The sequence below is a fragment of the Mytilus galloprovincialis genome, chromosome 13, assembly GCF_965363235.1.
Source record: "Mytilus galloprovincialis chromosome 13, xbMytGall1.hap1.1, whole genome shotgun sequence".
Lineage (NCBI taxonomy): Eukaryota > Metazoa > Mollusca > Bivalvia > Mytilida > Mytilidae > Mytilus > Mytilus galloprovincialis.
Genome location: NC_134850.1, coordinates 17792603 through 17804929, shown reverse-complemented (window position 1 = coordinate 17804929; position 12327 = coordinate 17792603). Strand labels below are relative to the sequence as shown.

The window sequence follows — 12327 nt, the reverse complement described above, 5'->3', positions numbered from 1 at the left end:
TTATTGTACTAACGGTTCTTTGTAATATATGTATGGACACGTGATATAAATTGTAGTATCACGTAAATGGTCATTTTTCGCGGGTTAATTTCCCTATTAGACTATTCTCTCGCCAACTTCGAACTGGTCAAGTTCAGATTTAATGTTGTTTCATTATTGTTTGATAGTTTCTTGTTTTGTACTATATATTGGTATTTTGTTTACTATTACACATTTTGATGATATTTTGTTTATGTAAACCTAAGCTAACTTTCAGTGTTGTCCAATGTACACCTCTCGAGACGATCTTCCGAACATTAGGTTTTGTACACAGGTTTCCATATCGACTAAGATACTTGGTTGTTGGTTTTTCCTGGCCGACGGGTTCATTTATGACAGAGTCAATGTTTTCATTTCGTATTGAAAGCATTGTTTATACATGTATGTATATAGATATTATTTGCATACAATATTATGTGTGTTCTGATAGATGATAATAAAAATCCGGTGTCCTTCGAGTCTTGTGGGCGATCGGCAACTATAAATTGTATTTGATATATTTTTTGTTATATATTAGTTTAGTGTGTACTGGTATAGGTATTGATGTATGTGTCAACTACATATAACAATAACGTGTCTTTACTGAGTTTAACCAGTTATTTATAGTAAATCGGCTGAAAAGGGATTATATGCCATATCGAATGACAATATTATATTTCAGGCAAATGAGTATTTAAATGATTTTTTTTATAATTCAAACTAGATGGCAAATTTTTTTTTCTCAAATTTTTGAGTCCTGATCTATGTTTTAAATGCACTAGGCACTATTATAAGACACGTCTGATCATGGTATTGAAAAAAAATCTATTGTTTTGAACAACAATGCTTTCCGGATGTAGAAGCAGGGGTTTCTAAAAACCACGCACTTCACACCGTGTTGTCAACATCCATTGTTATTCGTAACAATAGATCTATAAATCTATTCAATTTTTACTTTTTATCAAAAATAGAAAGAATGAATTATAACAATAGAACTGGGGTGTACAAATATAACTGTAACTGCTTGAAACTAGACACAAATGAATTGTTACGGTGTATGAAAAATACAAGTCACTTTGTAAGTAAATAATTTTATCAACTTATTTTATGAAAGGGGGATGCTTTGTTTGTTTCCTTCTTTTGTCATGAAACGTTTTTGTAAACAGCTGTTGTATATTTTCAACAACTTTTATCGAACTACTCAGAATAATTGTTTTCTCTGTTTTGTCTAGCTATACATTTTTTAATATTGAGAATCAGGATTAAATATAATACTAAACCTCATTATAATATACGAGGCTACTATTGTATCGAAAATAAGAATATTTGGTCATTTAATAGAGTAAAAATGTAAAAGGTATTGTTAATAGAGACGTAACAATTTAGGATCTGGCACGAAAAGTATGAAATCTTGATATAAGTGAATGTATATAATAAGAAAAACGAATATCTGTAGGTATAAGTATGAGTTCCACTAGATTAAGTATGAATCTATAAGATAGTCGAAATCCTACACACGATTGTGTTTAATTTGGTTTGTTTAAAAGCAATATAAATATCTTCCATTATCGAATTCATCTCGCATGATGGCCTTGTATTTTGACGATAACTTAACAAAAGTTCACTTCTTCCTGAAGTTAAGATGTGCATCAAACATGTTTCTTTTTGTATTTTTGTCTTGTAAACGGCGGAAAGGAATGTTCCTTATTTTAACCTATCAAAGATAAAAGTTTGAAGAGTAAAACCTCAATTGGGAACAAAACACGATAACTATCAAATGAGTTGAATGTTTACCTAAAATATTTTTTGCACTTTAATCAAGCAAAATAATGACATGTGTCACATTTTTTTATGCCTTAAGTAAATTTTATTTAAACTTGGTATCGTCCAGGTTAATTCTTTAAGAGGATGACTTATAAATATCCTTCTGAAATAAAAATAACCCCATATACATCTAGGTATATAAAGATAACCAAGTTATATTTCATTGAAAAAGGGCGTTCTTTTATCTACTGATCATGTTTCAGAATATTCCTGTTATAACAATAAAAAAGAGAGACATTTAGCAAGACATATTAAGTAAATATTACAGGTTTGATGCTTCAGTTAAAAGATAGTTGTAAGACAAAGTTTATAATTATACAAGTTAGTGAAATTAAAACATGTATTTACAAGTATCGATAACAACTGTTGCCATAATCTATCTAGAGTCACTAATGATTTATCTGTAGACGCAACGTACATGCCGAGTACTAAACAATAAACCTAGTATCTGATTTTTTTCAACAATTTGGTCGTTGCCAAACTTCATGAACGTTTCTGCTAGCTGGTATCATTAGACAACATGGACAAGTGTTTACCAATTTTGTGTTTAAATTAAATTGCATTGATATTTTGTTTTTTTTTAGATTAGTTGTTCAGAATTAAATGTTGATCAATTCAAATTAATAATGTTTGTCTAACCAAGTTTAATATCGCTTTTAAGTTGTATCTTGCACAATTTTCGTAATTCCTGTTTTTCAATGCTTCGTATTTTTGTTTGCCTACCAAGTGTTTTGATTTCCGCAACACTAATAAGTCTGATGTTGACAAATCTTTCGTGTGCATTTAAAAAGTAAAATCACAAAAATACTGAACTTAGAGGAAAATCAATTCGGAAAGTCCATAATCACATGGCAAAATCAAATTACAAAACGAATCAAAAACGAGTGGACAAGAACTGTCATATTCCTGACTTGGTACAGGCATTTTCAAATGTAGAAAATGGTGGATTAAACTGGTTTTATAGCGCTAACCCTCTCACTTTGATGACAGTCTCATCAAATTCCGTTATATTTACATTGATGCGTTAACTAAACAGACACAATAAATAAAATAGTCAAAATATGGGTACATCAGTCATCATCGTATAACAATTTTAAAAGAAACAATTTAACAGAACACAAAAACATCTATCTACAATTCATTAATTGATTTGTGTGTCTGACGTCAGAAAATTTTATACGTCACATAGATTTGTCGTTCAATGTGCATACAAACAATTTTAAAATTTACATAGGCAATGTTAGCATATAGGGTTAAAAAATCAAAAGTATGTAAGAATAACTTTCAGAAATAGACCGAGATTGAAAATAGTCCAAAAGTTATATATAGAATTTATAAGAATCCACAAATAGTTAATTCCACTACGCGATTGAATGATTTTGACGTTTATGGTTCAACGTATTTTGTAATTCATAATAAAAACATATCATAATGACATAAAATAGAACAATATCACACTGACGGGATCTTTTAAAGTACAGAGTCACGTTATAAAAACCAAAGAAATACAAAAAGTCGCAAATACAAAACACGCCACCAAACAATGAAAGACAATACAAACACATTGACGAGATGTATTACCAATGTTATTTCAACTGATCGGGCAGAGCTTACGTTTATATTTGCATAAGGACAGTCTGTTTGAAGATGTGTGTGATAAGGTTGATTACCGTTATAATTATAACTGATTTCTAATCACCTATCAGTGTTATCAAAGAAATTACAAAAGAATGACTGGACACTTCATTGGTGAGTTTATATCTAAAACACCCATCTATAGATGGACTGGTTTATTATGAGCGAACTGATTAAACTCCGCTCAGTCAAGTGAAATAAATTGAGTAATATAAGTAACGAACCACGTCAAACGGATATCACATAAAACCATGCAACAGTATAAGTAATATTAATAATAGAACAAAGACAAATGAAACTATTTCCTTGTATCTTTTATGATTTAATAAATAAAAATAAAACATGTATAATTACTGGATAATATTGATGTTTATTATGATATTTTCGTGGTTCACCTTTACCCGTAAAATCGTAAAAGATAAGGAAGTAATTAATAGCATTAACTCTACACTTTTATTCTGGGCCAATATGTTATTACGAAATTGAATAGTTATTCTTTTTTGGCTGTTGTGTTCATAAGGATTGTTTCAAAGAAGAAATTTGTTTTAATTTGTTTTATAGAATTTACAATTTAAGAAGACACGTGAAATTTGATGAAATGAACATTGGTTTGTTAATGGTATTCTCTTTCCTGTTATATTCATGCAATGGAAGTTTGGTTGATCAAAACACTCAAAGTTATACAGTTGCGGCAGTTGATGGGAAAGACATAACGAATATCAAAACGGAAGTTGACGTTATGAAAGGAAATTACCATGCTCTACTTATGAGAGTAGTTAATAACGAACATGAAATCGCTTTCCTAAAAGGTCAAACACAACAGTTGGAACATAAACTTGAAAACACTAAGCGTACATTTTCATGTGAAATTGAAGGTTTGCGAGATGGCACCATACAGCTCGAACAAGAACTAAAGGAAACAACAAATGCATGGAAAACAATTAATGACACAATACAAGATCTAAGTCCGATGGTCAATGTGTTAGATAGCAAATACTCACCTTTGGAGATACCGGGAAAGCATAGCAATGAGTCAGGTGTGTATATTTATTTCTTGTGGGAAATAGCAATGAGTCAGGTGTGTGTTTTTATTTTCTTGTGGGAAATAGTAATGGGTCAGATGTGTATATTCATTTTCTTGTGGGAAATAGCAATGAGTCAGGTGTGTGTATTTATGTTCTTGTGGGAAATAGTAATGGGTCAGATGTGTATATTCATTTTCTTGTGGGAAATAGCAATGAGTCAGGTGTGTGTATTTATTTTCTTGTGGGAAATAGTAAAGGGTCAGGTGTGTATATGTATTTTCTTGTGTAAAATAGAAATGAGCCTAGTGTGTATAAATTTCTTGTTGGAAATATCAATGATCTAGGTGTGTATCTTTGTTTTTTGTGAGAAATAGCAACGAGTAAGGTGTATACATTGTATACCTATGTTCTTGTAACATGAGTATTACTGTTATCGATGTGTAATATTCCTTTGAAAGCTAGGTAAACCGCCATAATAATACGAACGGTACGCAACCAATTGTACTGCATCATTAGATTATATTTAATAAATATACTTAAGTGATGCCCATTGCCAAAGCACTCAAAACTAAGTATAAATGATCGTACATTGTAATAGGCAAACATGACCCAGGAATGGCAAAAATTCCGGTCATGGAATAAAACTGTATGGTAGTCATCTTTCTATAAAATAAGTCAAGGACAATCAATATGAAAGCATACATTACTGGTTGGATTGTAAGTTCTGTGCCGCCCATTATAGAGCATGAAGATTATTAATGGATAAGAAACATTTTCTGGAAAGGTTTCCATTAAGGAAGCGTCGAGATTGTAAAGTTTTGTTAAAAAAATTACTGAAAATGTTTGTAAGCATGAGAGCTAAATGTATCCAAACAATGCTGCCAAAACTTTATTAAGGAACATTATCATAACAGAAGTACAGACGCCGATGATATTTAACGGTATCTTCATGCTTGATATAAATAATAAAGTTAAGAAATATTCACAAATCTGAATTTATTTTATATGTTTGTCTTCAATCTTCTACAAACGCAAGGTCAACAAATATATCTACAAAATTGTCAAAAGAATATATTTCTGATCAGCCAGTTTTTTTGGTAATTTGTTACAATAGCCTCACCGCCTTGAACTCATAATACACATTTATATTTAAATTTATTATCCATTGCCTTTTTTATTTGAGATATTTTCAATTGTACGCAAAGTACAAAAAAATAATGAGTTTTGATCGAAAAATTTATTTATTGCATACAAACATAAAATGCAGAAACCATATATATTTCTGATTAAAAATGTTTTTGTTTATTATAAATACAGGTGAGGGATCAGAATGCCCTTTAGATTGGGTTAGACGTGTTGGCTTTGGTGCCTGCTATTTTTTTAGTTATTCACAAAAGTCCTGGAACGATGCACAGGTAATTGGGGAATCAATTATGTTAAGTATTTTCAATGTATTATTCCTATACTATTCTAGCTTTGAATCGAATAGGAGAGGCCCTGATGTCCGTCCTTTCTTCCGTCATAAATAATTAAGGTGTAGGTCTTTCACAGCATTCCACGCTGCATACTTAAGGTTGGCATCTAAAATTATATCGGTATCCACGGATTTCTTGAATACCATATGTAGCTGCATAGTATTATTTCACTAGAAGGAGCAGCCATTAACGTCACTGTCACACTACTGTTATATACTTTAAAAATGTTATAAATTTAAGTTTTATGATGACAAAAAGAAAGAAAAAATAGATTGCATTTGTTGTCTGTGTGAACAATTTATTCCGTTTATTGTGAGTTCCTCTTGACGTAATATGATGATCAGATTATGTTATTCACAGCATCCATATCTATATCTTGAACTTCAAAATTGGAGGTTGTTTTCGATGGTTCGCATTTAAATGTTGTATTCCTTATTTTCTTCTTATAAAAGTGGTCTATGCCCGTTTATTTTTTTTCTTAAGATAACATTCTTTTCAAAACTCAAGTAGACGAAGGTAACACGTTGAAAGGCAAAAGTTCCTATGAAAGCCTTACAACAAACTCATAAGAACTCCAGACGCTCTTTTCGTCTAGAAGAGACTGATCGGTGGTGTTCCATTCGAACAGGTTGAAAGGTCGAATCAGTAAAGAGGTTAAAAATCAGACACATTAGGACTTTGAAAAAGTCGTGCCTAAATATCTATGCTCAATGATAGTAAATGCCCTCCAGCGGAAATATATTTGAACGACTTTCAAACCTTACTCAATAACTGACAACTATTATATTAGTACCTAATATTCTTTGATCAATTTGTCGAGAATAATATAGAATTAAAAGCTGTAATGAGGCAAACTAACTTGGATATCCGTGAATATAGATAACTGTATTATCTTGATTAATAGGCTGCTGACCTGGCTTTTTGACTTTTAAATGAAATATTTACTTACAAAAGAAGATGTGGTATGATTGCCAATGATAAAAACTCTCAACGAGAGACCAAATGACACAGAAATTAACAATTTTAGGTTGTCATACTGCCTTATACAATGGGCAAAGCCCATTCCGCATAGGCAGCTATAAAAGGCTCTGAAATGACAAACGTAAGACAATTCGAACCAGAAAACTAATGGTCTAATTTATGAACAAAATACATGAACGAAAAACAAAGATGTAACACATCAACAAACGACAACCACTGAATTGCAGGCTCCTGACTTGGGACAGACACACACATAAAAAATGTGCGGGATACCCAAACTCTCTCTAACCTTGGACAGTGGTGTAACAGTACAGCATAAGAACGAACTATCATATTCAATTGAAAAAGGCTTAACTCATCAGATGGATACAATTAGAAAAACATCTTACAAACACACAGAGTTGACGTGGACGGGTACTTGTATATCATATATTTTAGGCCAAAAAATGATGTAATCCTTTATCCTTTTAAGGGGGTTCGCGGGTCTAAATCATTTATATAGGATTTCTCTATATTTTTCTATGAATGAACTTTATCTTATAGTTAATAGAAAAATAAAATAAAAAAGTGGGGCCACCGTTCATTTGCGCTCACAATATGCCACCGAAAGAAGCATACATTTTTGTAAAGGTGTTCTTTTTCTGTTGAAGTAATAGGAGAAATAAAGGTAATATCGAAATAAAAAAAAGAAATTTATTACAGAAATCGCTAAAATTTTACAATAATTTAGTTTAAGTATATCTTATATGGAAATTATATTAAAAAAGATAGGTCACCGATGAGTTGAAAAAGATAATTCAATTTTAGAGCCAAAAAATGGCATTTTTCCACCAAAGGGAGATAATTTGGAACTTTTTCAATGATGTATACATTTTGAAAGTCATCTGAAGCCAACACGAATTGATTGTTTTGAATGATTTTTGTACCATATGATAAAGTAAAATTTGTAATGAAAAACAAATGTTTGATTTTTTTCTGAAATTTTTATACCCTCGAGCCTCCTTAAATAGAGAATCTCAAAATTAAAAATATCAATTTTTTGAAGGAGCAATGCAGACGATATAACGGATCACTTACAGATATCAATTCTGAAAATGAAGCCGTGTTTCTGTCTGGATATAGTCGTAATCATACAGGTTTGTACTTATTTAGCACTATTTCTCCTAATATAAATGCATTCAAAACCGACTTTTTTTCCGTTGAAAAGTTTCTAGCTAGGTTAAGGGTATCATATTATTTGGTATTCTTCTACACATCTACTTTTGCATAGGTACTATTTTTGTACCAAAAATCTGTAGTACCGAAAATTTACTTTTAATATTCAGTACTATTTTGTTACTTTAAAATTATTCTTATATTTAGGTACCTGTATTTTACACTACTTGATTTGTACTTGAAATTTAAGTACGACAGATTTTTGGTTGCACGGTTACCTTTTCAGCATTTTGAAAGTTTGTCTTTTTGAAATCTCATTAGTCATGTGTTGTTAGTTAGGAGGTTCAAACCTGGAATATTGTGATCATTGTTGGTAATTTTTTTTTGTACCAATATTTTAAGTACAAATCAAGTACTGGAAAATACAAGTACCTAAATATTACAATAATTTTAAAGTAAAGAAATAGCACTAAATAGTAAAAGTAAATTTCTTGTACTACAGATTTTGGCTGTGTAACAATTTATAATTTAATTGTTTAGATAACGGAATATATGATTGCAACATGTGCTAGTGGTTCCTGGAATTTGAGATATGAATAATTCTATAATGATCTGATAAACTCATCCTTTTAGCTAGTCAAAGTCAAATATATTTGAAGTAATCGAAATTCATTTCTTGCTAGGTGTCAGTTTAATGTATTGCCTTAAGATTAATCCATTTGTAAAAAAAAAATTGATACTGTTTTTTCCAAATTTAAGATAACAAGTAATATATGAATATTCAACTTATATTTAGATTTCGAACTTTCATGCAATCTTGTAGCGATTAATTAATTATATATGAACTCTAATAATTACATATTTGTAATGGAATCGATTCCACATAAGCGATCTTACGTCACGACTATGTTTAGATATCCTCAAAGATTTAAATTTGATTTGCGTTCCACTATGTAAATGGTAGTCACCACCATTCAGATGAAAAGTCATATAGGTGTAAATATTAGCCCGGACGGAGAAACAACATGTAAATAACACATGTCTTTCTGTTTATGTTAAAAAAAAGTGGAAATAGTGGTCAAGTCATGTAATGTACTCCTGTATGTATCATTAGACATGGTATTCTAAAACATGCATCATATTTCTTACATATTCACAGTGATAAAAAAGACATTTTTTCTGAGCTCGGAATTTAAATGAGATCCGACAGTATTATTTCGAAGTTTAAAACGCATAAAATACTTAAGAGCATACATAATAAAGTGCATAAAATAATAAAATCGCATGAACTCCAGAGGAACAATAAATGGCGAGTTTATAGTGTAAGCGTTTACTGCTTCTCGTGTATTTCTCGTTATTCGAATCTGCACTCAAAATGTCATAACAATAAAAGGATTACAATCGATGAACGCAAATCAAAGTGAGTTGATGCAAGGGAATTGGAAGTTGACGATTTGAAATATGACAACACGTGTGTTAGAGATTCTAGTTTGTGATTATCAAGGAAACGACCGCGATATGAAGTGTACACGTGTTTCTTTTTAAAGTAAAACTTATTATAAGTTCCTTTGGACACTTTTGATATATTAAATACAAGAACTCATTACAAAGTGGGAACTTTTGAATTTTTAAAGAGTATTAAATGATAGGACACGTCAGTATATCAGGAAGTTAAATTGTAACAACTTGATAGCATGATCAAAGTTTTATCTTTGGTTTTCAGAAGAAACTTAATTGATAATAGATCTAGATGATCACGATAAGTTGGTGTGTATTGGGATAAGTAATGTGACAGGTACAAAATATAAATTGTTGGTATTTCTCCAGCTACTGGTTAAGCATACGTCATCATACTAATTTTGCATGTCGTCTTTACTGTACAATATATACTTAGTGCCAATGAAATTTATATTAGAAATGACAATCTTTCAAAATAAATTGATCTTGAAAATTAACAAGTTTAACAATAGATCGATATCTAATGTTTCATTGTCATCTTTCGGGCGCAATAGGTAAACGAAACATCCAATGTCGAATCATCAACTCACAGTCCTTACAAAAAATGTTACAACCCCGTGGTGCAGTGCAATCTCGACAGCGCCGTGGAATTGATCATCCTGGACGTTTAATGTGATCCCGAGGAATTTTATTCCACTTGTCCCGCAAAGCAAACTCAAGTTGACTTTATGATATTGGTGGCTGTTTTCATCGTCTAAACCATGTCAAATCTGATGCAAAATCGGCTCGATCGGACCAAAATCCGACGAAAAGCATTACTTTTGTCCAAGGCGGGTGCAATATGCCTATGTAACTGTTCCGGACCATATGGGTATTTTGACCATATGCGTATGGTCGGACCATATCAGTATTTATACTCGTTTGGTTATTAACAGGCCGGACCATATGAGTATATATACTCGTTTGGTTATTAACAGGCCGGACCATATGAGTATTTGGACCATATATTTTTTTTTACAAATATGCATTAGAAACGTTCAATTATAAAATAACTTTATTTAAAAAAAAATGATGGTTACTTAGAAATGTATTAATTTTATAATTCAAAAGCTACTAAACAATAAAATATATATGCCACAATCAGTTGACCTTAGTTTTCATCGCATATTGTATTCTTGCATGTATGCTTAGGGTGACGTTATACTTCCACATGGTACCAAAGACTTTCTGCATATGCATGTCTTTGTTGTGCACGTTCCCTTTTAGTTACACCTTTTGCTTGTGAATGAAAAGACAGCCTTCTTTGCAACTGCGTGCAGTAATACCGAGGTCTCGGGCCATTCTGATGTGTCTACGGTGTTTTTAAAAATGCTCTGGATCTGTAATATCTTAACATGACTGCACTACACCATATTCACAGGACTACATAAATAAAATATACCACGGTCCTTTACACAATAAACGTGGCAAATCACCGGTATACGTAAAGTAACAAAACTTCCTTTTACAATATGTACATCTGCTTATTGTAAAAAAAATGTACTTTGAATAATGGAGTAAAATAACTGTGTGAAACATGTGTGGTACATAATGGATGATTTTTGGTCTACAGAATTCGATGTTTACGCCAGACGGCCGTTTAGATGAAAGACTGTGGTGCTCTTTAACAATTTCTGCAGACATGGTGTTTTACTGAAATTGCTCCAAAGATTCTACCGTGACGACCATTGAACTCGCGTGATCTTTGGACAGCCACCAGAGTCGATATCGGATATGTTAAAGACCAAATGTATCGGTCTTGCGGAGCGTTTCTTGCTTTTTGTACCCCGGGATGTAGCTTATCATTAAATTATCCATTTTGGTTGAATTTGTGGATGATTTGGATTATTGTAGAGGCTACAACTTCAGTCTTCTCGTAATTGTATGTTGTGAAAGGCTTCAGTTGATCATGCCCAAAACTGCATGTCTCTGGTTGTCAGAAAGTCCTAGCATTTACTCAGATGTTTTCTTAACTATAAGGGCGGGAAAATTCATGACATTAGCCAAGCTTTAAATGACAAAATCGTGAAAATGGTGCGTATGTTGAAAAGCGTAGAACTCGGTGTATGTCCGTTCAAAATAACCATTATTCGCATTTGTTTCTTAAATCATTCAACCGTAAAGTCGACAATTGTCTTAAAAGTCATTTTCAACCACAACGTTCTAATATAAATAAAATAAAAATTTTAAGATTTTTTTGAAAAACAAAAGTGTTGCGTTTTCATTGGCATTCAGTATATGATAGTTAGAATTTTAGAAAAATGTCAATTATTTCAACGAGTGTTGTTTTTGGATTCAGAAAAATCAGGACAAAAGTTATTCTTTAAAATGCTTTGCTCAATTTTTATTGCAGCACGTTCTGTCTGGATTGGTGGGAAAAATGACCATGGCGTGTACAAATGGTTTACATCCGATGGAAAAACCAAACATATGAATTACACTCGATGGACGAATACACAAACACAGTACAATACAAGAAATCGTTCGCTGTGTGCTCAGTTGTATGACGATGTAGAGTATAAATGGTTAAAATGGAATTGTGATGAGGCAGAACATTTTATCTGCAAAACCTATATTTGACATTTCATTCGCCAATTTTTGTTGATCACTTGATGTAACATTATCTAACAAGAGTAAACACCTGAAAAATATCTCGCTGGCTTAACTATCCATTGATTTTATGTCGAAAGTATCTAAGATAAAGGTATTACAAAAAG

The 12327-nt window shown here is 31.7% G+C and overlaps 1 protein-coding gene across 2 annotated transcripts; it reads left to right on the top strand.

Moving 5' to 3' along the window:
* Positions 1–1002: 1002 nt before the first annotated feature.
* Positions 1003–12327, top strand: LOC143056819 (CD209 antigen-like protein D). Of its 2 annotated transcripts, XM_076229982.1 has the most exons (5): positions 1003–1096; positions 4039–4514; positions 5820–5917; positions 8004–8094; positions 11964–12327. In XM_076229982.1, exons 2-5 carry the CDS (start codon positions 4076–4078, stop codon positions 12188–12190), a joined length of 855 nt encoding a protein of 284 aa, XP_076086097.1. In that variant the 5' UTR covers positions 1003–1096; positions 4039–4075; the 3' UTR covers positions 12191–12327. The 2 variants fall into 2 exon arrangements, with proteins under 2 accessions (XP_076086097.1, XP_076086098.1); XM_076229983.1 differs by lacking the exon at positions 1003–1096 and having other exon boundaries at positions 3969–4514.

Bases quoted from the DNA above. Each gene is read 5' to 3' on its own strand.
- LOC143056819 (XM_076229982.1), top strand. From the start codon at position 4,076: ATGAACATTGGTTTGTTAATGGTATTCTCTTTCCTGTTATATTCATGC. The intron at 4,515-5,819 runs GTGTGTATATTT...TTATAAATACAG, and splicing joins AAAGCATAGCAATGAGTCAG to GTGAGGGATCAGAATGCCCT. The intron at 8,095-11,963 runs GTTTGTACTTAT...TTTTTATTGCAG, and splicing joins ATATAGTCGTAATCATACAG to CACGTTCTGTCTGGATTGGT.